Source organism: Leguminivora glycinivorella, chromosome Z, assembly GCF_023078275.1.
Source record: "Leguminivora glycinivorella isolate SPB_JAAS2020 chromosome Z, LegGlyc_1.1, whole genome shotgun sequence".
NCBI classification, from domain to species: domain Eukaryota; kingdom Metazoa; phylum Arthropoda; class Insecta; order Lepidoptera; family Tortricidae; genus Leguminivora; species Leguminivora glycinivorella.
The window spans coordinates 39,793,440-39,821,334 of record NC_062998.1 but is presented as its reverse complement, the minus strand read 5'-3'; the positions used below and the strand labels follow the sequence as shown (position 1 = coordinate 39,821,334).

The following is a 27,895-nucleotide window of genomic DNA, read 5'->3' as shown; positions in this document are numbered from 1 at the left end:
TTTTTGCGGATTTAATTAAAAGAGGTATACATCAGGGTGGCAAACGGCCTCCGCGCCGTTTGTATGTGTGCTCGCCGCTTAGGCCCGGCGCACGCGGAGGCAACAGTTGCTCGGCCCCTTGTTCCTCGTAGATAACCAAGTTTGATAACTGGCTTTGTATGAGGAAAAAATATTCTTCTTTGATTACCCGGTTTGGAAACGAGAATTTTTTTTTCCTCGTAGAAAACCTTTATTTTTTGCAGTTTTCTACGAAGAATATATTTTCTTGTTTGCTTACCCGGTTTGGAAACAAGAATTTATTTTTCCTCGTAGAAAACCATTATTATATATGGTTTTCTACGAAGAATTTATTTTCTTCTTTGCTTACCCGGTTTGGAAACAAGAATTTATTTTTCCTCGTAGAAAACCATTATTATATATGGTTTTCTACGAAGAATTTATTTTCTTCTTTGCTTACCCGGTTTGGAAACAAGAATTTATTTTTCCTCGTAGAAAACCATCATTACATGCGGTTTTCTACGAAGAATTTATTTTCTTGTTTGCTTACCCGGTTTGGAAACAAAAATTTATTTTTCCTCGTAGAAAACCATTATTTTATGCAGTTTTCTATGAAGAATTTATTTTCTTGTTTGCTTACCCGGTTTGGAAACAAGAATTTATTTTTCCTCGTAGAAAACCATCATTACATGCGGTTTTCTACGAATAATTTATTTTCTTCTTTGCTTACCCGGTTTGGAAACAAGAATTTATTTTTATGTTTTATGTTATGTGCGCGGGGCCTAAGCGGCGAGCACACATACAAGCGGCGCGGAGGCCGTTTGCCACCCTGATGTTACCTCTTTTAATTAAATCCGCAAAAAATATTTTTCATCATTTTCATACATAACAAATGAATTTATTAGTGTGAGAGACCCTTACGAATAACATTCAAGTTAGTGTCAAGGGATTGACTGCACATGTCAAAACAAAAAACATTATGGCCCCTGTACACACATGGCCAACGGTTCCACCAACCCCCTTGGCCAAGCGTGTAGAGGGCTACTTGGCCGTAAGTTGGCAGTTGGCGCTTGCGCTTGCCGGCCAACCGATTGGTGTCGGTTTTTTGTCCACACATCAAAGGATCTTGGCGCCAATGGCCAACTACGTTTACACGTTGGCGCTTCATTCAGTTGGTCGTCAGCCGTCAGAGAGGACGGTAGTGAAATATTTACGAAAATAATAAGTTTATCTATGTCAATAATAGTGTAGATTTTAGGAAATAAAATAACCTTGCAAATGTTTAATGTATTTCCTAAAAAAGATAAATGCTCTTATCATAATATTCAAAAAATTGTTAATATTTCAAATAATTTAATTTTACTACGGGGTTATTATTTTTTAATCAAATTTTTCTGTCAACGTCTATGATCTAGAATTTCCTAGACTTTTCCATTCCACGTCCATCTTTCATGAAGAGCCAATGCCAAGTGATTGGTTCGCCAATGTGTAAACAGCGGCTCTTATCTTGGCCAAGGGGTTTCACAAAGGGTTGGTGGAACCGTTGGCCATATGTGTACAGCGGCCATTAGGAATTGGTCACACACGTGTTCAGTAATTATGTTTGGTAAAGGCAGTCATACACATGTTCAGTAATTATCTTTATTTTTTTTAATAACTCGATAACCGTAAGAGTTAAGTTTCTTAGAGACATTAAATTCATTTGATCTTCCCTTAAAGTTAACGGAATTCAATAAAAACAATTTTATTTACATGATTTATTTTAACTTGCATTAATATGCTGTTCTCGAACTTATTGTATCGATAAACTACCTCTCTCTAGTCGATCTGTGTCGATACTAACCCAACAAAGTAACTTTTCTAAGACGTCACCAGGTCACCACGCGTCCTTTTCTTTAGGGTGCTATAGAAAAGGATATCTATAGTTTTCTTTGTTCTTATTTACTGACAGACTTGTTTGACAGATTATATCAATTTATAGAGCAATCAATTTGATTAGAGAAACTAAATAATTTGTTATTCATGTTACCTACTTAAAACTGGAGTTTTAACATTTGGTTTAACAAGACGTCCTTACGAGGTTATATAAACAACAATATGCCACAGGACTCATAATAAAACGGCTCAACAAAATAATACCAATAATAATAGGTGCGTGCTATATTTTACTCAGCAGCCGGCGTAGCCGAATGGCAATTGTCGACACCATATGCCGACAGAAATGTAGTCTAGCTCTGTCGCGCAAGTACGCAAGAGCTATAATTAGAGATAGATAGATACAACAAAACAAATATTATCGTGAGCACGTGTGCATTCGACTACGCACACTGATGAGGGGATCCAGCGCGTACGTACATTGCGCACCACCTGCACGCACACATACAAACCACGCGGCATACAATCCACTGGTAGGCTATGTCTACAACGCCATCTAGTAATGTCTGACTTTAAACGTGCACATGACATTGTATGTTTAGTGCGTGAAAGCTAAAACAGATGTCGCAAGATGTTGCAGTTTGATGACTATTTCGACGTAGGATACTGATAAGAGTTTTGGTGGCCACGCGTGGCTACTGGCGCTATCTAGCTCTTTGAGTGTGGATTAAATTTAGTACACAGGTCTAGAATACTTAGGACGGCGCCCATTTTTAGTATGGGGTTAGGTATCTGTACTAGTATTATTTGATCTGTGACCTTACCTATGTTTGAATAGGCGCACTATCTTAAAGTGGCAAAAACTAAGTTATCCTAATAATTATGTATAACATACCTTTATTATCAGCTCGTAAAAAGAAAACATATATTTGACACATGTTGTACCGTAAGCTGTATTTCTCCTTCAACTTCCAGCATCGAAGTTTTCTTTGCCTCCTAGTTTTCACTGCTACTTTCTCACTTATCAGTTGTATCACACCTATAGCTATATAAGCAGCAAGGAAGTACCTATGCCAAATCTCAGTTCAATAGTATTCTGTTCATAAATTTAAAACGACTTCATTACATAGGTTCCTTATCATTAACGTCATAATTATGTATTTTCCTTAGCAACTTTTAATGTTAGATTTGTATGTGACTTCTAGATTCAAGCAATGTATAGCGCAGCAAATAGGTAGTAAAGTGCAACATTGCTCTTACCTTAACCGTAAACATTAAAGTATGTACGTATTTACCTGTATGAGAGTATCCTCGTTTCTATTGACATTAGACCCGATAACGACGATAGGGATACGTGAATCAAAATGTAATAATAATGATGTTATCGATATCAACACTTATTTACTCGTTCGGTGGCACGAAGAAACTATTCTCAGTAACACTTCGGCTCCTGTGACTGTCGCACATCCAAATTAATAATTACACTTTAACCCTTTCCCTACCAATGCAGTTGCGCTGTAAATGCAACAAACTCTTTGAATTCTTTATTTGACAAAAGCTACAACCCAAAAAAGTTTTGGATCGTGACGTGATCACCAACATATTTATCTAGTCAAAGATCTAATTAAATATTAGTAATAAATGGCCAACATGTTAATAAGGACTAGACAAGTGCGTAAATTTCGAGTTGCAGTAATAATAAGAGTGGTTCTGTTTTTTGGTCTGCCGTCCTGTTATTTCCTTGCTCGCAGTGTTACGAGCACTGCTCAAGAACTTGCCACTGAGGAGTTCAGCGTCGCTTCAGGTAATATGACAATTATGAGATTACTTTTTAACATAAAACCTGCTTTATTTATTGTTTGTTAGACATTTCTAACATAGCGAGACAATCGCTTAACTTCAATCAATAATCCATTCTGCTAAAAATTCAATATTGATCTGAAAGATAATCAAACTTATGGGGGGCGATTTTTGAATCTCGCATACGGGATTTTGTCACTAAAATACCGGTTGAAAACGGTGACTTGCTTATTATTTACAGTGACAATTTTCTGAATTCCAACGCGTGAGACTCAAAAATCGGCCCGCAGAATGGATTTAAGTACCCAAGTTTGAAGTTAAGTTAAGCGACACAATTTTAGCTAATGTAATTTTATACAGTATATACCCATGGACCTAATATTATCTATTACTATATTATGCATATACCTACTGGCAATTACTGCACACATACCTCATTCTGATGTTTTGCAGCGACTAGACATAATTATTATTATAATTATTTATTGATATTTTCAATATCGAAAGTCCCATATAAGTATCAAAAAAAAATCATATGAAGTTAACATTTGATTAGTTTGAGATGTTTTATTATAAATTAAGTCGTACAAGAAATAAACTTGTGTTTTGTATATCATCTACCATCAAACGTTGCAAAGGTAAAAATCTATTATCTTGAGCACCGCCACACTAATCACACACTAATCTGCCCGATAGCGAAGTCTGACTATTATTTTGGGATTTTATAATCCAGAAATTCTACAGTTTATATTAGCTTATATTTTTTACGCATTCATTGAGCTTAAGCTTGTTAGTACGTAAATTTATAATGTAGGTTATTACTAATCTTTTTCGTGAAATAAATCATTTATCTATCTACGGGAAAAGTTGGGTTGGGTAGGTAGGTGCAGATTTTTTTTTATTTCGAGTGGATGAATTTGCCACTCAAAAGTCTATCATAAAAAAGTGCACCTTATGTATTAAACGAAAAACAAACCCTACTATTTTTGCAGCATTCTATCCACAGAACTTAATTTAGATAGAAGAAACAAATTCATATATTTGTATAGGGGCCGAGCGTGTCAAATTTTGTACCGAAGTTGATTCTTGTCTGTTATTTTAAATATATCTCAGGCTCTTGATTGTTCATAATTTTTGTGTTGTTGCAATTGAATATCACGTAACGAGGCATTTTTATGTTTTGGTTGACTTTAACTTACAAAAATTGACGCCCGAAAGCTGCAAGCTGCGAGTAAAGACGGACAACTCAGTGGATTTCACTGAGTTCATTTGACACGCTAAGTAGATACGTTTGCTTGATCTATGGTATATATGACATCTGTGATTCTATTACTATCCAGGAGAATAGCCTCCTTCCGACACACTTCGCGAAACTATAAGTAATAAAAATAGGTAAAACAAGATCAGCAATAAACAATAATAACATGGTGTTGGTGAAGTCAAATAATTAAATCAAATGAAATGATAATGCATTTAATTTGTTTTCTGACCCATTTTGTTCTTTCTCACAGTGACAATCAGTATGGAAGTGCAAAATGGGTCGGAAATCTAATTGTCAAACAATTATTTGATCTCTGTTTCTGAGATATCGCAAAGTATCGTTGCGTCCGTTTGTTTCGACGTGAGACAACTGACCCTACAATATTATAAACTTGTACGGCTTGTACCTATACTTATACACCTATATGAACATGAACCCAAACAAAGGCCGAACCTGATCTGTGGTTAGTTACCATTTTTTCTATAGTTACGTAGGCATGTCTGTAGTTATGTAGGCAGGTTTTAAGCGATCCCGTTAATGACCATAAAACTTTTTAGGTATTATTATTTATTATACGATTATACGATTATACGAGCATTATAGTAGATACTTATTTCCAATATGGATTTTAAAAGATTTCCGCACCCTGAAACTCGTATTTGTCTTTTAGGGACCAAGTCGGCTGCCCTATGCAGTAATCAAGTATCTGCTTTTTGCCAAATTTTACAGTAGAGCGAAAAAACGATTTTGTTTTATTTTTCCTGATTATATGCTTATTAATAAATTGATAGCCTTTTAAACAGACGAACTTTATTATACTAGATATCATTAATAGTGTACTATAATTTTTTCTTCAAAATGATTAGCACAATCATTTTAAAATACAAAAACAGCTTTCTGCGTAGAATGCGATAAGAAAATTTTAAAGCTTTTCTACAAGAAAGCAAGTATCTTGAACTGTTTTCATTTAGCTTTGGTAGGCTTGTTATTTTTAACTGTATCTAAAACAAAAACTACAGAACGGATCTTCATGCGGTTTTCACCAATAAATAAAATGATTCTGCGGAAAGGTTTTGGTATATAATTTGTTGAGATCTTGTTTGAATTGGTTGAAATGTGTCAATTTTCACTCGGACAAAATTCTGCTGGCTGAGAGCTTTAATCGAAAACGCTGCCCAAACTGTTTGAGCTGTATCAAAACAATGTATCGCGAAATTGTGTATCTTTCATAGACATACAAAAAAGTCAGTAATAGCATATGTCTATCTTTTAAGGATAAATTACTATAACCATTTTTATGATAGCCCCGTGCGCAGCCGGGGCGGGCCGCTAGTAGATAGGTATATGTATACAATGTATACATTTTAGATAGATGCCTTTAATGTAGTGTATGTCATGCTTGTGTAAATTAGGTTTTAATGTAAATGCAATATTGGAGTAATATACGGAAAAGAAGCTCTGGTTGTGTTTGAATGCAAGTTGTCTTAAGATTATAGGTTTAAGAGGTTTATCTGTCACGAAGAGTTCAAAAATACTCCTGAAACTTAATCAAGTACTTACGTTGTAGGAGACTATTTAAATAATAAAAAAAACCTCGAAAGCGATTTCCCGTGGAACGCACAATATTAATCAAGTACAGTAGGTAGGTGCCTAAATACTCGAAGACAGAAAAAAATAATGAAAGTTATAGTCTTCCTTAATTATAATAACAGGGAACTTGACTGTAGTTAAAATAAAATATTTTATACCATGCACAAAATAAAGCATCAGAATTATGAGATAAACATGGACATCAGTTATTTTTAAATCCAATTTCTATTTAATAAGCCAGGTAGAAATATATGTATAAAGTTACTGAGGTGACCGTGACGTCACTCAATTCAATGTATTATAAATTCCATATTAGCAAGTCTTTCAAATTCGTTTTGACAGTTCTTAAAAAGAAGCTGATTTGACTACGAGGCTAGTAACCTATTTATCAACTAACCAACATGCAATAATTATGTAAACGTATGTTCGTTATATGTATTTTCGTATTTTGTATAAAAGAAGTTACATATTAAATAAGACAAGTTCCTTATGCTTTTACTGTTAACATCTGGTTGTTTTTTAATACTAAGACAATTTCTACCCGAAACCCAAATTAATACATGTATTAGTAATTACAAGATTTTGACATCATAACAAAATGATAGACGCCGAAGTCAAGTAACTTCGCAATGAATATCAATAGTTCTACGCTGAAGTCAAGTAACTTATCAATAAATATCAATATTTCTACGCTGAAGTCAAGTAACTTCGCAATAAATATCAATATTTCAACTCTGAAGTCAAGTAACTTAGCCATCTAATATGAATTGCAAGTATCTTTCGCAAGATACTCGATTTCAAGATAGAAATAGGGTAGATACTTGACTTTAGCGTAGAATATCCCGTTAAAAAAAGATACTTGAATTTTTTAAAGTTCTGTATTTTGAAAAATATACATTATAAAAATTTAAAAAAAATACTAAAATATGTATTTTGAAAAAATGAATCGAATGATGTAAAAAACCATTTTTTGGAAAATTTTGAGATACTTGATTTCTGCGTAGGGCAGCCGAAGTGTCCCACTACCCCTGGATCCACTCTTCTTAGCCACCCAATTGTTACGCTTACAATGGTCGAGCTTCACACCTCTTCCGAAGTAACAGCCAAAAGTAGTCTTGATTAATTGATTATTAATTTTAACGATAGTCATTACCAGCAATTAATTATTGAATTCTAGTAAGTTAATTTTGAATTAAGGCTATTTAAACTCTTGTCATAATACAGTATATACAGGAGATGGAAAGTCTTACCTCTGCTATCAGAGAGTAACACTTTGCAAATTTTCAATGTCAGACCAGCAATGTGTACAAAAGAAACAGGATACATTGTTTCGTGAACTCGGGGTTGGAACCATAATAAAGGGTGCTCATGAGCGGTCCGTCGAAAATGAGCTACGAGCGGCTGGTTTGAGCTGGAGCGAGGCCACGAGGGTCGCTGAAGATAGAAAGGCGTGGCGCGAGCTTGTGAAGGCCCTTTGCACCTCTGGGGTGCCTTAGGACTACAACACAACACACATGAACTCATGACCCTTTTGCGTTTGTAACTCTTTACTTTCTGTATTGTTCGCAATGGCGAGCAGCTGTTATAATAATAAGTATACTGTTCGCAGGGTCCATCAGCGGCTACTCGTCCCGCCACTTGCTGGCGGTTGCCGAACCGCAGAAAAATTGCACGCCCGCCGCCATTTTAGAGTTCCCGTCGGACGGGTTCACCCGGCCTCAAAGACAACATGTATGTGTGTTCACTGTCAACTTTACTATATATAATATACATAGTACCTAATTACACCGGAATATTTTTTTTTCTTATTTCTACACTTAGGAACTTTTACTTTTCATTTTCACATCTTGGAAAATTTCTTCCCTACCAGAATGAATCAAAGTGAGACGTTTTTCTTATACCTATAGTTATGATACGTTTTACTGCATACCTAAGTAGACGTACCTATTGTTTTAGCTTAAGGAATATTTTGGAATATAAAGTAATTTCATGATAAGTAGGTATATATGAGAAAATATGTTCATGGGAGCGTTAACACTTGCATGCGTAAAATTGTTACTAGTAGAAAAGTACCCAGCCTCTTATCTACTATTCTTACTTGAAGGTAGGTATTTTCTTGATATTAATGCTTTAGGCCTTTTATTCATATTTACATTTAATAAACATCACTACAAAGTAGGTTTATTGACGCATAAGACACAATACCTTTAAATCAATGTAATCTTACCTCAAGACTATAGTGTATTTGTACATAGGTAATAAATATATTACGGCTCGGTCTAAGTCCGAATAAATAAAACGGCATGACGACTGTTTACGTATGTTGTGTTATAGATTAGTTTTCATTGTAATCTAACAATAGGTATTTCGCATCTACTTCACCTTCCTAATACATAGTATCTACTTTAATTAAAATAATATTTACAGACGCATCTTTACCGAACAGTACAATTATGTTACAGGGTTTTATAGCAATACATTGTGTTCTGGCCATCTATTGCTTTCTCCTACTGGGTGCGGTGTGTGAACAATACTTCGTGCCAGCGATCGAGATCATATGCGAACGTGAGTGTCGTCCACAAAAACGCCAGTTTAACAAACCTCGTTGAACTGTTGAACAATGACTTCTCTGTAACATGGTGCTTATGTAATGTAAGTACGCGGTTTATGCGATTAACGCAGCGTCAAACGCAGCGCGTTTGCGGCACACCCAGTTTGAACCAGATAAATTTATTACCGTGTATGGTTCTACTCGGGTAAACGCATTGTCATTTCCCTCTAACGCATTACGTCTCACGCCGCGTTTGCCACAATAAACAACTGCGTTCCTTACTCGAGTTCAGTTTCTGCATAATTATTAGGGTGGATCAAAAAAACACTTTTTTGGAATTAGCAAACCTATTAGTTATCAATCAATGACCCTTAGTCTATGAAGCCTTTGTGCAAAATTTCAGCTTTGAAATTTTGAAAATCTCATACAAACCTGAAAATTCAACTTTCAGATTTAAAAAAAATCGGCTGTATTATGTTAAGTATTGTTAAGTATATGTTATTGATACATATCAATATAAGAAACTACCAAAAGTTGCGAAAATAGCATCAAAAATCGCCAAAGTTCGCCTAGTTTTAGTACATTTGCCGAAATAGCCGCTAAAATACCGAAAATTTGCGATTTTTAACGCTATTTTCGCAACTTTTGGTAGTTTTTTGTAATAATATGTATCAATAATGTATACTGAACATAATACTGCCGAAAGTTTTTTTTAATCGCTCCTATCTGAAAGTTGAATTTTCAGGTTTGTATGAGATTTTCAAAATTTCAAACCTAATGCGGGGCCGCTGAAGATGTTGATTAAAAAAACCTAATGCGGGGGCTGAAGATGCTTAAATTTTGCACAAAGGCTTCATAGACTAAGGGTCATTGATTGATAACTATTAGGTTTGCTAATTCCAAAAAAGTGTTTTTTTGATCCACCCTAATAATTATAGTCAAGTGCAAGACGTTGAGCCTGCGCAGTAGCTGTAATTCCTCTAGGTAGTAGGTACTACTTATAAACACTAACAATGGACTGTCTCTGAGGCTAAAGTAAAGTTTAATAAGCTGAATAGCAAAACCAAAAATTTTAACATAAATAACGCAATTTTTTCGTGTATTACTTATGTATCCCATTAAATAGGTAATTGTACTAATTTTGGCGTAAGTATCTCTTTATTTATTACACAAACACATAATATTACAACATCGCCATCAGTAAATACTTATTTATCTACCTATCAATGATTATGTCCACAAATAAGTCTTAATACCTATGGATATCAAAGGGAAGTCAATATTTGTAATTATAAGTATTTATCTGCTGTTTACCTATTACCTAATGAGTAACATTTTCACACGCAAGATACATAATATAATCTTATGTAATTACTTAGGTAATTATACCCGAAAGCAACTTATTAGTTCAAGAGGTCGTCAAAGTTTAAAAATTATTTTTAAAACACTTCAATACGAACTCTCTGCTAAATAATTACGGACCATGGGCAACTTTGCATGGAGATTGGTCTAAAATTCAGCAAAGTTAAGTAAGTCAATAAGATAGGCTTTTCTTTGTATGTATATACTTCATAACATTTTGCACCAAGCGGAATTCCAACTAACTGATGTGCCGACGGAAATTTTCCAAAATTATGAAATTTTCACATACGAAAACCTCGGAAACTTTCAAGACTATGTATGGCCAATTGTATGGATGGAAACTTTCCATTTCATAAATTTAAATTACCTTTATTTTTCGTGAATCTTTCAAGAAATTTAAGATTTTTTTGGAAAGTTTCCGCAACTTGCACATCACTAATTCCAACTAAAACTCTCAACAGAACTGCTATTGGGATATGTCTATGATGTATGATCGTTGGAGCGCTGGTAATCTAACAGTGCGACTTTCAACCCGGAGGCAGCAGGTTCAAACCCCGGCTCGCACGAAATTAATTTTTCTGAGCTTATTGTACCTACTAAACGTACTTGTATATTAACCTATTGTTTATCGGTGAAGGAAAACATCGTGAGAAAAACGAATTAAACGCCATACGGGTAGCTTGGAAGAATGGCACCCTCTTCCACTAAAGTAGTGGCTACGCCTAATCTTATTAGTGATTAGTTGTGGGTTGACTCGCATGAGCCGTGGATACATGTTAGGATAACAGATCGATGCATTTGTACAAACTCGTGTATCCAAAACAGTTGTTAGATCGGGGATGCGGAAGCGATGAACTCTCCTCCTAGAGGGTTTCGAATACTCATAATACAAACTCTTGTGTGACAGGACTGGATATGGAGGAGGACGTGGCTGGCGCGACTTTCATGGCGGCGGCCAGCTCCAGCCCCGAGCTGTTCATCAACTGCGTGGGCACGTTCGTGACGCAGGGCGACCTGGGCGTCGGCGCCGTCGTCGGCTCCGCCGTGTTCAACGTGCTCGCCGTGCCCGCTTGCTGCGGCTTCATCGCCGGGAAGGTATGCAATGCACCATTTTATAGTTACGTGGTTACCACCGCATTGATATGGAAACGTGCATCTATGCCACGCCTCTTCTTGACCCCCGTATGTAATTTATCTATAAGTAACGTAGGTTATATATAGGATAAAAACGTAACTCATATTATGTGGACAACCACATGTACCCTGCCCTCGTAAGGCTGTTCTCAATTTCGATAAAATTTTGGTAATATTTAATGTAATGTCTGTTCCTAACACTATGGGTGAACTCTAAGAACAATTCAATTATATTCATAGAAAATGTTTAGCTAGGCTGTTAATGTTAATTTAAGGAATAAATAAATAAAGAATAAATAAATAAAATATGGGGGCGCCATAAGGTTCATAAGCCCTCGGTAATTGTGTCATACACTAGAAAATTTCGACCCTTGCCACCGTGACCTTTGGCCGAGTGGTTTTCAGGCATCCGTGGCTATAACGGAGTACGCTGGTTCGAATCCAGCATTGGACACTTGGAGGCCTTGGTAATTTTTTTGTATATGATTTTTATTTCAGTTTAGTATGGGTTCAAGCTTGAATAGGCTTCTTTCCTCCTAGTCAAATCAGCTTCTTTTTAAGAACTGTCGAAACGATTTTGAACGACTTGCTAATATGGAATTACAGATGTAGTGCGAAAAGAGTTTCCTTCGGAAACGTTCGTATTTGTCATGCTAGTTCAGTCAATGTCAGTACATCTTGTACTGAGACTGACTGAAATAGCATGACACGTTCGTACGTTTCCGTAACAATACGAATGCAACTCTTTTCGCGATCAAATCGTATTGAGTGACGTCACGATCAACTGATTTCCTTTATATATTTCTATCTGATTTATAAAATATAAATTGGAGTTAGAAATAACTTCTGTCCCTGTTTTTTTTATAACTAAGTATCTGATGCTTTATTTCATGCATGATATAGTACAATATTTTATTTTAAGTACAGTCCAGTTCCCTATAGGCAATGGTTCCCCCGCAGGCCATCGAGCTGGACTGGTGGTCGGTGTCACGCGACTGCCTGATGTACGCTGTGGCGGTGGTGGCGCTCATCCTCACGCTGCTCGACGACAAGGTGCTCTGGTACGAGGCGCTCATGCTCGTGCTCATGTACACTTTTTACATACTCGGTAATTATTATTATTCCTACGTTTTTATTTGATAATGTTACGCTTAATGTTACGAATACCCATCTAGGAAAGTTATTCGAAATAGGTATCATCTCGGAACTCGGAGGAGAACGATGCGTCGTTTCCCCTCTACCATGAACATTGAAACCAAAGAACCCAAAGTTATGACAAAAATCGTGAACGAAAATTATAGGTGCAGCCGCTACAGGTACCTGTATATGTGATATAGGTAATAGGTATATATGTGATGTTATCTGGGTCCCGCGGCGTCGTATTTGTACACGAACATCGCTCATAAAGCCGTAAGCGGCATCGACAATAAAGTCCCTTTACCCAGATTATGTCACAGGTAATAAGTATAATAACACAAATTCTTCCCTTCCTAGATGGTTAACAATATTGCGAACGATACTTACTCGTAACTTCCTGTTAACTAGCTTGTTATTTGTTATGTAACTAATAGGATACCTATCCCTATTAACTAATGGCTCCCTTTCAAGGCGGGTTATTGTGAGGGATGTGATTCTAAAACTTATTATTTTACAAATAAATGATACTATATTTACTTACCTACAGCTATGGCCTTCAACGAGCGTTTGGGATCCTTCGTGAGGAGTGGATGTTGTTATTTCAATAAGCCCAAAATGTACAGTGAAGTAACTCCTCTTCTTGCTAAAGGTATGTTTCATAAGTACATTTATTATTCGTATTATAAAAAAACGTAATATCTAAATTTTTAAATAAATACGTAATTACGTCAATATTGTTTCTGATGTTTAAGGTGCAGAAAAAAGCTATTCAGTAGTTGCAGACAACAATAACAACAACGACTCATTTAATAAAGTAAATCATCGTCTCGATTTGGAAAATGGTATAGAGATGGCAAGAAGGCATAATTCAAGTGACTCAGGTAAGTAAGTAGGTACTTAGTTGGTTGTAATTAGGGTGTGCAAACCGGTTAACCGAAAAACCGGTTAACCGAGACTTTTGGCCTTTGTTAAAAACCGGTTTTTATAGTCTCTAACCGGTTATTAACCGAAACTGTATTTTTTTCTCAAAATTTGGAAAATTAGGCATTAAAAGGTTCAAAAACACGTAACTATTTAATGTTTTGTAATAATAAAGATTTATTCATGCCTTTTCATTGACAACATTATTATCTATAATGATTTTATTTTAAAAATTAGTCCCGAGTCTACTCCACTTCCACCAGTTCCACCCGAGCACGGACCCCTGTCTTGCCTATAACAAGTAGCAAGATTACATTGTAGCCATGTAACTTTTTGGAGTATTGCTTTTAAAATTTTAACAATTTCATGAAATAAAACTATGTAAACGGATTAAATCGCGTATAATGAATTTAAAATACATCCCGACGTTTCGAACTCTTTACAGCGTTCGTGGTCAACGGGTGACTGAGGAAAAATTACAATGTGCAAAAGCTACCCACATAGAAGAAATATTAACGAACCATGACCACAAATAATATAGATTTCTAAGGCAGGTTCACACACTATTAATAAAGCTAGTTATACAATATTCAAAAAATTTACCATTACTATGTTAAAAAATAATTAACCAATTAATCTACACAAAATTGACAAATAACAAACTGCCTACAACAATAAAGGTGGCATGGTGTTGTGTTTTTAACAATTTGTTTGCCTCGGGTCTAATCTTACAAGCTAAATAGAACCCAATTTTTATTTTTCGATTGCGTATAAACTAGCTTTACTTACAAATGATGAGCAAGCACGCATACTAAACAGGACTTTTCTAATTAAACAAGTCACAATAAAATAAGGTATTAATACTATGATAATAATACCCTGTAAATAAACCTATTGATTGAAATGTTTTAGTAATAGAGATGTAGATATTACTTTTAATTAAAAGGAATGAAATTCGTTTTGTACGACGTCCGGCTAGTACGACGTAATATCAGCGGTCCCTTGAGCATCGTTGTAACCGGAGTCTACCGTATATTTCCAACTATATTTTTTAAAAGAAAGGTAAAATGGAGATCTTGGTTTCCTTACATCAATTGCTTGTATTACTAGGGGCTCTAGGAGCTGTAGACCTTCGCGACATGCCTAGAAAACGCAAAACTGACGAATCACATTCAAACCACACAAGCCTTTTTTAGCAATTTCCGCATTTACCAAATTTCCAAAAACTGGATAAAAATGATCTTCATTGTGCAAGTAATTAATACCTGCTACGATATCATCAACATCAGAATTCTTAAAGGTAATGGTAGTTATTGCGTAGTACGGCCATTTACTAAAAATCTCCAAAACCGGTTAAAAACCGGTTAACCGGTTTTGAAGCAAGTCTTGGTTATTAACCGGTTTTTTAAGTTAACCGGTTTTTGCATACCCTAGTTGTAATGTAAATAAATACACCTATTGGCATCATTTCATTTTTCAATTTATTATTTTGTTTCCTTTAAAAAGTTGATCTTTAGTAAAAATATTCTTTACCTACCTACTTAATACTACAAATAAGCCCCATACCATGTTGATTAGGGTATGCAAACCGGTTAACCGGTTAACCGAAAAACCGGTTAACCTAGACTTTTTGGCCTCAGTTAAAAACCGGTTTTCATTGTCGCTAACCGGTTAATAACCGAAACTATATTTATTTCCCAAAACGACCAAATTAGGCATAAAAAAGGGTCAAAAGTACGTAATTCTTCAATGTTTTGTAACAATAAATATTTATTTATTACTTTTCATTGACAACATTACGCACCAGCACTGAATTTCTTAAAGAAGTCATAGATTATAATATTTATAATAGTCCCGAGTACACTCAAATATAGATTTTATACAGTAGAGTCCGGTTAGTATTACGACTCCGCATATACGTAACGTCCAACCGCTTACAATAACCGAATAACGGTATTTCTTCGGTTTACGTAATATGTGATATTATGAAAGTAGATCCGTTTATTACGATTCCAGTTTTAACGACCAACCGCTTTTTACGACGTAATTTTACGCAGAATCCGTCCGTCAAGTCCGGTTACAACGACGAGCGACAACATTTTTAGTAGTAGTAGTAATCACTTTATTGTGTACAACAGATTCATATACAGTTTACAGGAACAGAGGTACAAAGGCTTTTACTAGTAAATTGGGGAAACAAAGCTATTTCCACCCCAAGCACGGCCCCCTGTCTTGCCTACAAGATGAGATTGTGCCCATGTGACTTTTTCGAGCGTTGGTTTTAATAATTTTAACCATTGGTTCGCCTTGGGTCTAATCTTACAAGCTAAATAGAATCCACTTTTTATGTTTCGATTGCGTATAAACTAGTTTTACTCAATAAAAAAATCGATTGTCATATTAATTACGTAAACCGAGGTTCAAGGAATGCGACTATTTATTGTTTCGATATACGACAGTAATTTGCCGGTGATGAGCAAGCACGCATACTAAAAAATGACATATCTTTAAACCGAAATGAAATTCGTTTTGTACGACGTCCAGTTAGTACGATGTAATATCAGCGGTCCCTTGGGCGTCGTTATAACCGAACTCTACTGTATACTTCAAATTATATTTTTAAAATAAAGGGAAGTAGATCTTGGTATTCTTACGTTAATTCCTTGTATTACTAGTGTCTCTGGGAGCTGTAGACCTTCCGCGATATGCTTAGAAAACGCACAACTGACAAATATTTAGTTCTTAAATATGATTATCACAGTAAAGTCACGGCAGTTTTAAGCGCCATAAACACTATATGTAACTTGACTGTACTTAAAATAAAATATTTAATACCATGCACGAAATAAAGCATCAAATAATTATAAGAAAAACAGGGACAGAAGTTATTTTAACTCCAATTTATATTTTATAAATCAGATAGTAAATATATAAAGTAAATCAGTTGACCGTGACATCACTCAATTTGATTTTATATTAATTTCATATTAGCAAGTCGTTCAAAATCGTTTTGACAGTTCTTAAAAAGAATCTGATTCGACTAGGAGGCAACTTCTGCATTTTACAAAATTTCCAAAAACTGGATAAAAATGATCTTCATCGTGCAAGTAATACCTGCTACGATATCATAAACAACAGAATTCTTGAAGGTAATGGTAATATTATTGCGTAGTACGGTAATTTACTAAAAATCCGCAAAACCGGTTAAAAACCGGTTAACCGGTTTTGAAGGTATAGGTTCGGTTATTAACCGGTTTTTAAAGTTAACCGGTTTTTGCAAACCCTAATGTTGATAGACTTCACTCAAGCGTATTTTTTAATAAACTAAATTGTGAGAAAATGATCATATATTTCCACCTCAAAACCAGACCCTGGCTGACAGGCAAATAGCTCCCCAGCAGAATAGTCTCGAATCTCTCGATCAGTCTAGCTATACTATAAGATCTTAATTCCCCCTCGTTCTTCCGCATCTAATCCTGTAATACATACCCATGGTCGAGGTAATTGAGCACGTACCCTTTTGTGTCTTGTAACAATGGCTATAAGGCTCAAAAAGATGTTTCAATTTCTTTGATTGTTCTTTAATCTCTACCTGTAGGAAAGATACTTTTATACTTACGTACTGTCCTTCCTACGTGTTGTTTAAAATTTCACTAATTCTTAGCTGTATAGTAGTAGGTAATATTCGAATTGTTTAATTTGGTAAATATGTTTAATTAAGACCGGATCGATACATAATGTGTAGGCCACATTATATAGCTTATTCTCCTAAAGGTAGCTAATGAAATGTCCAATTGTCCAAAACAAAACAAACACTATGTTTTGAAAGTATTGTATGTATTGGGTTGGCACAAAAGTAATGACACACTCTACAAAACTCTATACATTTCCTTTCTTAAGTTAATTGTTTTCGATAATATTCTAGTATGTTGTAGAACATTCTAGGTACTTCTAATGTGAGGGTATATAAAGCCGCCCTCGTGATTGGTTTAGTTAGATTGAAATAAAATGGACGAGCGACAAGTTCAAACACTTTACTTATACGAGTACTTGTTAGGCCACAGTGCGCGGGCTTCGGCTGACAATATCAACACTGCATTGGGCGCTGGAAGTACAAGCCATGCCACGGTGTCCAGATGGTTTGACCGTTTCAAATCAGGAGACAGGAGCCTTGAAAGTCAGTCACGCTCAGGGCGACCACCTGCATTCAATGATGACGATTTACGCCGCGAACTACAGTCGAATCCTGATGCTACTACTCGTGAATTAGCGGAAGCACTTAACTGCAGTCACCACGCTGTGGAATACCACCTGCATGAGCTTGGGTATCGAAAAGTTTTGGCTCGATGGGTACCGCACATCCTTACCGACGCCAGTCGTGCAGTCCGTGTCGCCATCTGTCAATCACTTTTGCTGCGACCCCGACGTAAAGAGTTTTTAACTGATCTGGTTACGGGAGATGAATCATGGATTTATTATGAGAACGATACACGTCGTGCTTTTTGGCTGCCTCGAGAAGAAACGCCACCAACTCAACCGAAGCTGAGTCAAAAGAACTGCTTAAAAGTTTTGCTTTGTTGTTTCTGGGACTCGCAAGGCATGCTGTTTCGTGAACTATTACACAATGAAACTGTAAACGCTAACAAATATTCAACACAGCTCACCGAACTATCTTCTGCTATCAAGAAAAAACGACGAAGACGAGCCACTGTAATTTTACTACATGATAACGCTCGACCTCATGTGGCATCTACCGTTCGCCAACAGCTGCAGAACTTGGGCTGGGAGACGATACCCCACCCACCTTATTCTCCAGACCTCGCACCATCAGACTTTCATTTGTTTAGAGCCCTGAAACGACATTTGCGGGGTAAACAATTCAATGATTTCCATGATGTACAGGTGGAGTTGAACAACTTTTTCGAGGCACAGCCATCAGAGTTCTGGGAGAAAGGCATCCAAACTTTGTCGGATCGTTGGCAAGAAGTCATAGATGCTAATGGTGATTACATCATCGACTAAGCTTTTTGTATTGTAATAATAATAAAAATATATAAAACGTAAACCAAGTGTCTCATTACTTTTGTGCCAACCCAATACTTTCTTTATGTGTTGAAAGTATGTTCTATCGGCTGCAAAAGTGCATGGCGAATTTGTCAATGAATTCATTCATAATTTCTCCATGCACTTTTGCATCTGATAGTACCTATGGTATTTCTACTTTAAAATAAAAGTACCTATAGTGGGCTTCACTAAATATAATATTTAAACCATGTCCGAAATAAAAATGTTAGTTACAGTGTTACCACAGAATACATATTTGTACAGTGTTACGTAATAATCGAAACGAAATCCTAATGTTATGATCGTAGCCCCGTCAAACAAAATTAAAAGTCGTTGTTGTTTGCGTTCAGAGTCGATCTCCAGCGCCATCTGGCCGTGGCCAGGAGAGAAGTGGTCGCGGTGGCGCAAGGCGCTGTGGGTGCTGACGTGGCCCATCAGCCTGCTGCTGTGGCTGACGGTGCCTGACTGCCGCCGCCACCGCTCGCTCTACCCGCTCACCTTCCTCATGTGCATCGCTTGGATCGGCGGAGTCTCTTACCTGGTGGCTTGGATCATCACTATTATAGGTAGCTAGCTCGAGTATCATAACATTACCTCTATAACTTTAATATTCGAAAATTGAGGGAGACTTATAGTATTTCATGCAACCGGCGTTTAAAAGGGTTCAAAAAAGAGGAGACGAAAATTGTTAATAAAGACGCCACGAGTATTTTTTGACTCAGTTAAACACTGTTGCATGCGATACTTTTTCGTGACCATGCACTTAGTTTTTAATAGTTTTCTAAAATAACTTTCGTAGAAATCACACTGTTTCCTGTATTTTCACGCAAAGGTTTGCACTGCCAGCGCTCGAGCCAGCTGCCCAAAGCCATCCTCCGCCGGCTTACCGCGCACGCGCGCAGTAATGTTATAACAATGCGTAGCCATGGTTACAGAGCCAAACAATGCGTTTTCAATTTTTTCGTTACTGCGCGCATGCGCGGGAAGCCGGCGGGGCTGGCTTTGGGGAATAGACTTTTATGTAGGGTTTTAAAGATCTTTGCACGACTTTGTAAATGACGAATTGTTATTCGGTTCGGGAGTAGAAATAGTATATTGTGCAACAAGGGAGGTAAGGGGGATTTTGTCGGAGAGAGTTATAGAGACTGTAACAGAACAAGCGTCCATGACGAGGAAATGGACTCGTTATTATTACATTGAATATTTTAACGCGCACGCGCATTAACAATCTGCTCTGTCCATTGAGGTATATGTACTACGTACTAGAGGCGACGTTGCTAAGAGAATTTTTAACACACCCCACTGCGGTCCAGTATGTACGTTAATATAACCGCGCAGATGTCCATTTACATTGTTCCTACTAATGGAATATTTGCGAAATATATATATTTCTATTTGCTATAATATTAAAAAAGTTTATTTGTTTATAAATTGTTAATATTTTTTGAGTGAAATTGTATTTGTAGCACGCTACTTTTTGCAGTTTTCTTTGGGGTCATGAAAAAAGGGAACAATGGATACGCTTTATCCAAAAATTGTGCCATAACTCGCGACAGCCGCAGGTTGGAGAAATGGCCGCCAATACCTCAATGGCTCTGTCAGACGAATGGCGTTCCGATATTGCGTCTTGGTTCCAATTACAGTAAAAATATTTATCGATTTACGGAACGCTCCACTATTGAACTAGATAGGCATCAATATCAATAGCTCTGTCTCTCTCTAAAACACGTGCAATCATGCAGATGTTACTACTGATAGGTAAACAATTATTTGCTGAGAGAACATGGACATTAATGTCTAAGGCGTACGACTTAGTAAACAAAACAGTTATGACCTTTTTCTTATGAGTGTAATTTAGCGGCTATCCATTGTTATTTGTCGCCAGTCGCCCCTTTTGTCGCCAGTCGCCCCTTTTGTCGCCATATTTGTCGCCAGTCGCCCCTTTTGTCGCCAGTCGCCCCTTTTGTCGCCATATTTGTCGCCAGTCGCCCCTTTTGTCGCCATATTTGTCGCCAGTCGCCCCTTTTGTCGCCATATTTGTCGCCAGTCGCCCCTTTTGTCGCCATATTTGTCGCCAGTCGCCCCTTTTGTCGCCATATTTGTCGCCAGTCGCCCCTTTTGTCGCCAGTCGCCCCTTTTGTCGCCATATTTGTCGCCAGTCGCCCTTTTTGTCGCCTGTCACTCTTTGAATCTATAAAAGGGTCGGAGCGAGCCGACGCGCGTCATTCTTACAATATCCACAAGACTAACAGTGTCTCTGGCTTTCGTGTGTTATACTGGTGAGTGAAGTTGTTCTGCTATTATTTCTCTGTTTGTTTTTACTTGGAAATTATTCTAAGTGATTGTAAACTTTGAAATTGTGTCTTTGTTTGATTGTGCGGGGATAATATCGTCGTACAGTTGAATTTGGACCTGTGGTGGAATTGCTTTACCGTCAGTTGTGGGGTTATTTTAGTGTTCTATTTATAGTGTAGTGTTACATTTCAATTAAAGTGTAGTGAAGTTTTCTGTGCTTTGTTTCATGAGTGCCGTCAAGCAATACAAAGACTGGGTCGATGTATGGCTGGTGCTTGGAGATAAGTCTGTGTTTGGTTTTGTAGGGAGTAATTCTTGCACAATGCGTAGCCATGGTTCATGCGTTTTCAATTTTTTCGTTACTGCGCGCATGCGCGGGAAGCCGGCGGGGCTGGCTTTGGGGAATAGACTTTTATGTAGGGTTTTAAAGATCTTTGCACGACTTTGTAAATAGTAGAAATAGTATATTGTGCAACAAGGGAGGTAAGGGGGATTTTGTCGAAGAGTGCTAATAACTCGCGACAGCCGCAGGTTGGAGAGAGTTATAGAGACGAGTTTACAAAATCCTTACTTCCTGAGTTACACACAATATTTTTTATCACATTTGAGAGGAAAACACAGAGAAAAAAAATCATATAAGGCAAAACCTTCAATGAATGGCGGTGTTGTACTGCCCGTTGCTATGGCAACGCGATCAAGCGCAAATCGAGATGGCCGTCACAATTTCCTGCCAGATTGCAAATTATTACGATTTATCTACGTGAAATTTACAAAATAAATGTAAAATACACTGAAATAATTGTAAAACATAAATAAAATGCATTTTTCATACCGTATAATATTTTTTTATAGCATAATAGTCAAGTTTTAGTTGTGCAAAAAAATTCCTTGGCCGATTAAAACATCCTTTGCCTGAGGTATTGTACGGATTGTATTAATTAACCGACGCCTCAAATCTCTCAAGAAGGACGGTTCTCAAGTCGTCTGTATGTTTTTTTTTTATGTTTGTTCCTCGATGTCTCCGTCGTTACTGGACCGATTTTGAATTTTTTTATTTTTATTGAATGTATATGCATACAGATTGGTCCCATTTTTCTCAGAACCCAGTTCTGATGATGGGATCTTGGAGAAATCGAGGGAACTCCTCGAATCTGAAAGGCATAATGGTGATTTTTGTGTTTTTAAAGGAACAGCATGCATTTAGGTACGGAACAGTGACATTTGGTGCAGTGGAACTGCTGATGATGGCCAGAACGGAACTCTTCAAATTTGAACGGCACGCTTATAGTGACTGGTATTTTTATAAGAACAGCATGCACTTACGTCCAGAACAGTGACATTTGGTGCAGTGGAACTGCTGATGATGGTCAGAACCGAACTCCTCAAATCTGAACGGCACGCTTATAGTGACTTTGGTATTTTTATAAGAACAGCATGCACTTTCGTCCAGAACAGTGACATTTGGTGCAGTGGAACTGCTGATGATGGTCAGAACCGAACTCCTCAAATTTGAACGGCACACTTATAGTGACTTTGGTATTTTTATAAGAACAGCATGCACTTACGTCCAGAATAGTGACATTTGGTGCAGTGGAACTGCTGATGATGGTCAGAACCGAACGGCACGCTTATAGTGACTTTGGTATTTTTATAAGAACAGCATGCACTTTCGTCCAGAACAGTGACATTTGGTGCAGTGGAACTGCTGATGATGGTCAGAACCAAACTCCTCAAATCTGAACGGCACACTTATAGTGACTTTGGTATTTTTATAAGAACAGCATGCACTTTCGTCCAGAACAGTGATATTTGGTGCAGTGGAACTGCTGAAGATGGTCAGAACCGAACTCTTCAAATATGAACGGCACTGTCATAGTGATTTTGGTATTTTTATAAGAACAGAACAGTGACATTTATTTAGTTATGCTTATTGAGTTTTCAAGTCAAATTTTGTCAAGATTTGATTTCTTATAATCGGATTCATGAGGAATTGAGGAAACTCCTCAAACCTTAACGTTATACGACATATTCATTTGTGTTGCCATCAAATAATTAAAGCATTAAAAGCAGTTTTAAAAAATACCTACACATTTCTACATAATCCAACTTTCGCAAGTAGCTTTCACTAAAAACCCAAAGGCGGCCGTTTTTTTTTCATAAAAATTATTTTTAAAACTAAATCCATTACTCCCTTGGGAATAAAATAGTACATTATTCTTCAGTACACGTAGACGCAATGAGACCTTTAAACAGCAAATGTGATGAAAAATAATTTTCATCACACCCGCACTTTAAATGTGCTATTGCACGCAGGCGGAGCGTGAGTTATAGAAAAATCGTTCTCCCAAGGGAATAATGAAATTTCTTGTACCGTACTTAACTTTTTTTACATCTATTTACATATTTTTTACATTGCGAGTGTGATGAAAAACATTGTGTGTAACTCGGGGAGTATGAATATTACTAACTCAAGTCTTTAAATCGCTCCGGCAAGCCGTCGCGATTTAACTTACACTCGTTAGTAATATTCAAGTTCCTCCCCTTGTTGCACAATGTACTATATTCTGAATGTACAATGTACTGATCTGAATTTGGAAAGTGGTAAACTTGTTATTGAACAAAATAAAACAGTCTATTCTGTGATTGTCAGGTGACACGCTCGATGTGCCCGACAGCATCACCGGGCTCACGATCCTGGCGGCGGGCACCAGCCTGCCAGAGGCCGTGTCCAGCGTGCTCGTCACCAACCAAGGTAAGTTTACTACTCAATGAGAAGGTTTCTGAATATTTTACAGAACAAATTTAATATTTATTTAATTTTTTTCGATCAAAAACGCTGTATAGTTCAATATTCTTAACCCCCCACGCAAAAACGTTTGACGTGTCTGTCTGTTCGTCGGTCTGTCTTTCTGTCTGTCTGTCTGTTTGTCTGTGTGTCTGTCTGTGGCATCGTAGCTCCCGAACGGATGAACCGAGTAAGATTTAATTTTTTTTTTGTTTGAAAGCTGAGTTAGTCGGGAGTGTTCTTAGCCATGTTTCATGAAAATCGGTCCACTATGTCGCGGTCGGGGTTTTTTTTTTTCAAAATTTTAATTTTTGCTTAGGTTATTACGTTATTAGTACTAACATTCAATGTAAATACAACTCGAAGTTAGACCATTTATGAAGACCTTATCTTCTTCGCATATTATAATATGGAACTGTTAAGTCTGCATATTATTTGATTTCACTATTATTCTGCAAGACTATTGTAAAAATCTGAATAAAAACCTGATTTGTTCCAGGGCACGGCACCATGGGCATCAGCAACACGATCGGCTCGAACACCTTCGACATCCTGCTGTGCCTGGGGCTCCCGTGGCTCGTGAAGTCGCTGTTCTACCCAGCGTTGCCGGACAACCATTGGGTAATTCAAAATATTGTCTTCGGTTACCGCGATAGTTTCTCATGAAATAAAACCGTCGAAACGTCGGGATGAATTGTAAATTCATTATACGCGATATATTCCGTTTCCATAGTTTTCTTTCATTGGGTAATTCATTGACCAATTCAGCTCTCTCTATTTCAAGTTAGGTACTAAAGTAAAATCGTTATTCGAAAACTATGCTTGTTCGTGGCCCTACTGCGAAATAGGGAATCTGTATTCCGTAAGCTAAAGTGGGAAATGGCTAACGAACAAAGTGGTTTGTCACAAGCATTCACTTGTACATAGTTAGGTACTTCGTATTTTTCCGGAAACGTTCGTATTTGTCATGCTAATTCAGACAATGTCAGTACATCTTGTACTGAGACTGACTGAAATAGCATGACACGTTCGTACGTTTCCGTAACGATACGAAGGCAAATCTTTTCGCACTACTTACATCAGCGTGCGTAGCTGAATAATGCACAAACGCTCACGAAACGAAACGCTCGTAGATATCTATCTCTATCGTTCTTGCGTATTGGCGCAACAGATCCAGACTACGGGCCCATTTAGACGGTACGAGAACTCGCATACGAGTTTTATTACATTGCGGTATTTGATGGCTGTGCAAAATTGTATCTACCCTCAACAGCCCGCAATGTAACTAAAATCGCATGCGAGTTCGCACGCCGTCTAAATCTGGCAGGCAATTATGGTCGCGCGATAGGTGATAAAATAGCAGGCCGTCCCTATCGCACTATTTGTAAGTGCGATAGGGACGGCCTGATATTTTATCGTCTATCGCGCGACCATGCTTCCCGTGCAGGTCTACCTTTCGCGGCGTTTCGTTTTCGTTTCGCGTTGTAGAAATGCCATTCGGCTACGGGGCCTGGGTACGTAGCCGAATGGCACAAACGCTCACGAAACGCTTACGAAACGAAACGCTCGTAGATATCTATCTCTATCGCTTTTGCGTATTGGCGCGACAGAGCCAGACTACCTTTCGCGGCGTTTCGTTTTCGTTTCGCGTCGCAGAAATGCCATTCGGCTACGGCACCTGTAATGTATTCGATCAAACACAGTATTCATTGTTTTAGGTGTCAATAAACTCCAGCGGGTTGTCGTACAGCGCCATCTCGCTGTTGTCCACGCTACTTGCCCTGTACGGGTCGCTCGCGCTCAACAAATTCCGGCTGGACTGCCGGGTCGGCGTGGCGTGCGCGGCGCTCTACTTCGGCTACTTGGTACTCGCTACACTCATCGAGCTCAACGTCTTCTTCCCGGTCAACTTGCCCGTATGCCCGCATTAAGCCAGCGATACACACTGGGGATGCCTGCAGTGTTGCCAACTGCCGTTATAGGTACTACAGCGCCATTTCGCTGTTGTTCGCTTTGTACGGGTCCTTCATTGGCGCCCAACCAGTATCGGCTGAACTGCTGTGTCGGCAGTATAAGTAAACAAGAGTTTCAAGGAAGAACCATGAGATTTCTTTTCCTCGGTAATATAATATAAAAGAAGTATCTAAATTCGGGTAAATTTGCAGCGCAATCATTACAATATCGGCAATGGCTTTTTATATAATTTTTAAGAAAAAAAAACCGCCTTCCGGGTTCTGGTGATAAATACTTTCAAATGTTGGATTATGTTATCAATTCGTCTGTATATTTTTTAATGTTTGTTATTCGATATCTCCGTCATTTCTGAACCAATTTTGAAATCTGGATGATTCTGAAGTACTTACAGATGAGAATGATTATCAGAACGGAACTCTAACCAGGGGCGGCTCACTCTTCATCAGCAGTTCCACTGCACCAAATGTCACTGTTCTGGACGTAAGTGCATGCTGTTCTTATAAAAATACCAAAGTCACTATAAGTGTGCCGTTCAGATTTGAGGAGTTCCATTCTGACCATCATCAGGAGTTCCACTGCACCAAATGTCACTGTTCCGTACGTAAATGCATGCTGTTCCTTTAAAAACACAAAAATCACCATATGTATGCCTTTCAGATTTGAGGAGTTCCCTCCAGGATCTCATCAGAACTGGGTTCTGAGAAAAATGGGACCAATCTGTATGCATATACATTCAATCAAAAAAAAAATTTCAAAATCGGTCTAGTAACGACGGAGATATCGAGGAACAAACATTAAAAAAAAAAAAAAAAAAAAAACATACAGACGACTTGATAACCCCTTCCTTTGAGATTTGGAAGGCGGTTAAAAATACAGGGTGGGCCAGTGATATCACTTTCGTCTCGACCTCCTTTGTTAAAATTACAAAACATTGGCATTATAAGAATGGTGTCATTTTAACAGAAAAAAAGTAATGTTTTATTCAAAATGGTGTCTTACACGGGAGAACTGCGAGCGTTTTGGAGAAATGGGGAATCATCAGGCCGTATTTTCATTGAAGATAGAAGAGGCCGAACACTGACCGTTAATTCAGAGCGTTACATCTCAATGTTAAGGGATTTCCTGGCACCGAAACTTCACGAATCGCATGGTTACAACAACAAGCAAGCATTCAGCAAGACGGGGCAACTGCCATTCAAGTAACGTGACCAAGTTTTGCATGAAATGTTTCCTCAAAAACTGATATCGAGGCGGGGTGATATTGCTTGGCCTCCCAGGAGCCCTGACTTAACTACTGGCAGGCAAGCATGGTCGCGCGATAAATGATCGCACTTACAAATAGTGCGATAGGGACGGCCAGAAGTTTCATCATTTATCGCGCGACCATACTTGCCTGGCAGCATTTTTTTTGGAGTTACTTGAAAAGTAAAATTTAATCAAATAATGCCTTGCTTGTTAAGTCTTTCAAACGGAAGTGCCGCAAATGCTATGACGACATCATGATGACTTAATTTTTAAAAAGTAAAATGTATTTATTTGACATTATGTAGGTATTTAGTTTTCTATATATACTTTCTATTTCAAAACACAAAAAAAACACCGATTATTTCAATTTTTTAAATGCATTTATTTATCACTGGCCCACCCTGTACGTATGTATATAAACACAATCTAGTTATGTAAATGCCCCAAATTGTACAAAAAAACGTTTAAGAGAGCCATATCATAATGTATAACTTTTAACTTTTTTTGTATAAAGCATGAAAATCTAGAAGTACATGTATACATGTGAGACTTGAGAGAGTAAACAACATAGCAGACGAATATTAATATCATAATATTTATTCAATACTTTGTTACACCGAGTCAAACAAATTGATTAATATTAGTTTTAGTTTTTAATTTAGTTTTATTTGATATATGGTATTTTTATGTTTTGTGATAAATAAAGGTAAACGGTATAATTAAAAACGTCACTTCTGTGGACACGTGCTAAACCATTGTCTCCCGCCTATCAGCATGTAGCATAAAAAATCTTTAGATTTCCTCAACCTTTGCCATGCCCCTATAAAGATAACCAAGCAACCAAACTATAAAATCTGCTTTTGATTTACTACACTCGTAGTAAAATATCGATAGACATTGATAT

The 27,895-nt window shown here is 37.4% G+C and overlaps 1 protein-coding gene across 1 annotated transcript; it reads left to right on the top strand.

Moving 5' to 3' along the window:
* The first annotated feature begins 3,294 nt into the window (after positions 1 to 3,294).
* LOC125241411 (sodium/potassium/calcium exchanger 3-like) lies at positions 3,295 to 26,088 on the top strand. Its single transcript, XM_048149886.1, has 11 exons — positions 3,295 to 3,676; positions 8,133 to 8,254; positions 8,986 to 9,088; positions 11,344 to 11,531; positions 12,531 to 12,678; positions 13,255 to 13,356; positions 13,460 to 13,588; positions 19,043 to 19,258; positions 23,638 to 23,739; positions 24,272 to 24,393; positions 25,491 to 26,088. The coding sequence occupies exons 1-11, from the start codon at positions 3,514 to 3,516 to the stop codon at positions 25,701 to 25,703; spliced, it is 1,608 nt and encodes a 535-aa protein (XP_048005843.1). The 5' UTR covers positions 3,295 to 3,513; the 3' UTR covers positions 25,704 to 26,088.
* The last annotated feature ends 1,807 nt before the right edge of the window (positions 26,089 to 27,895 follow it).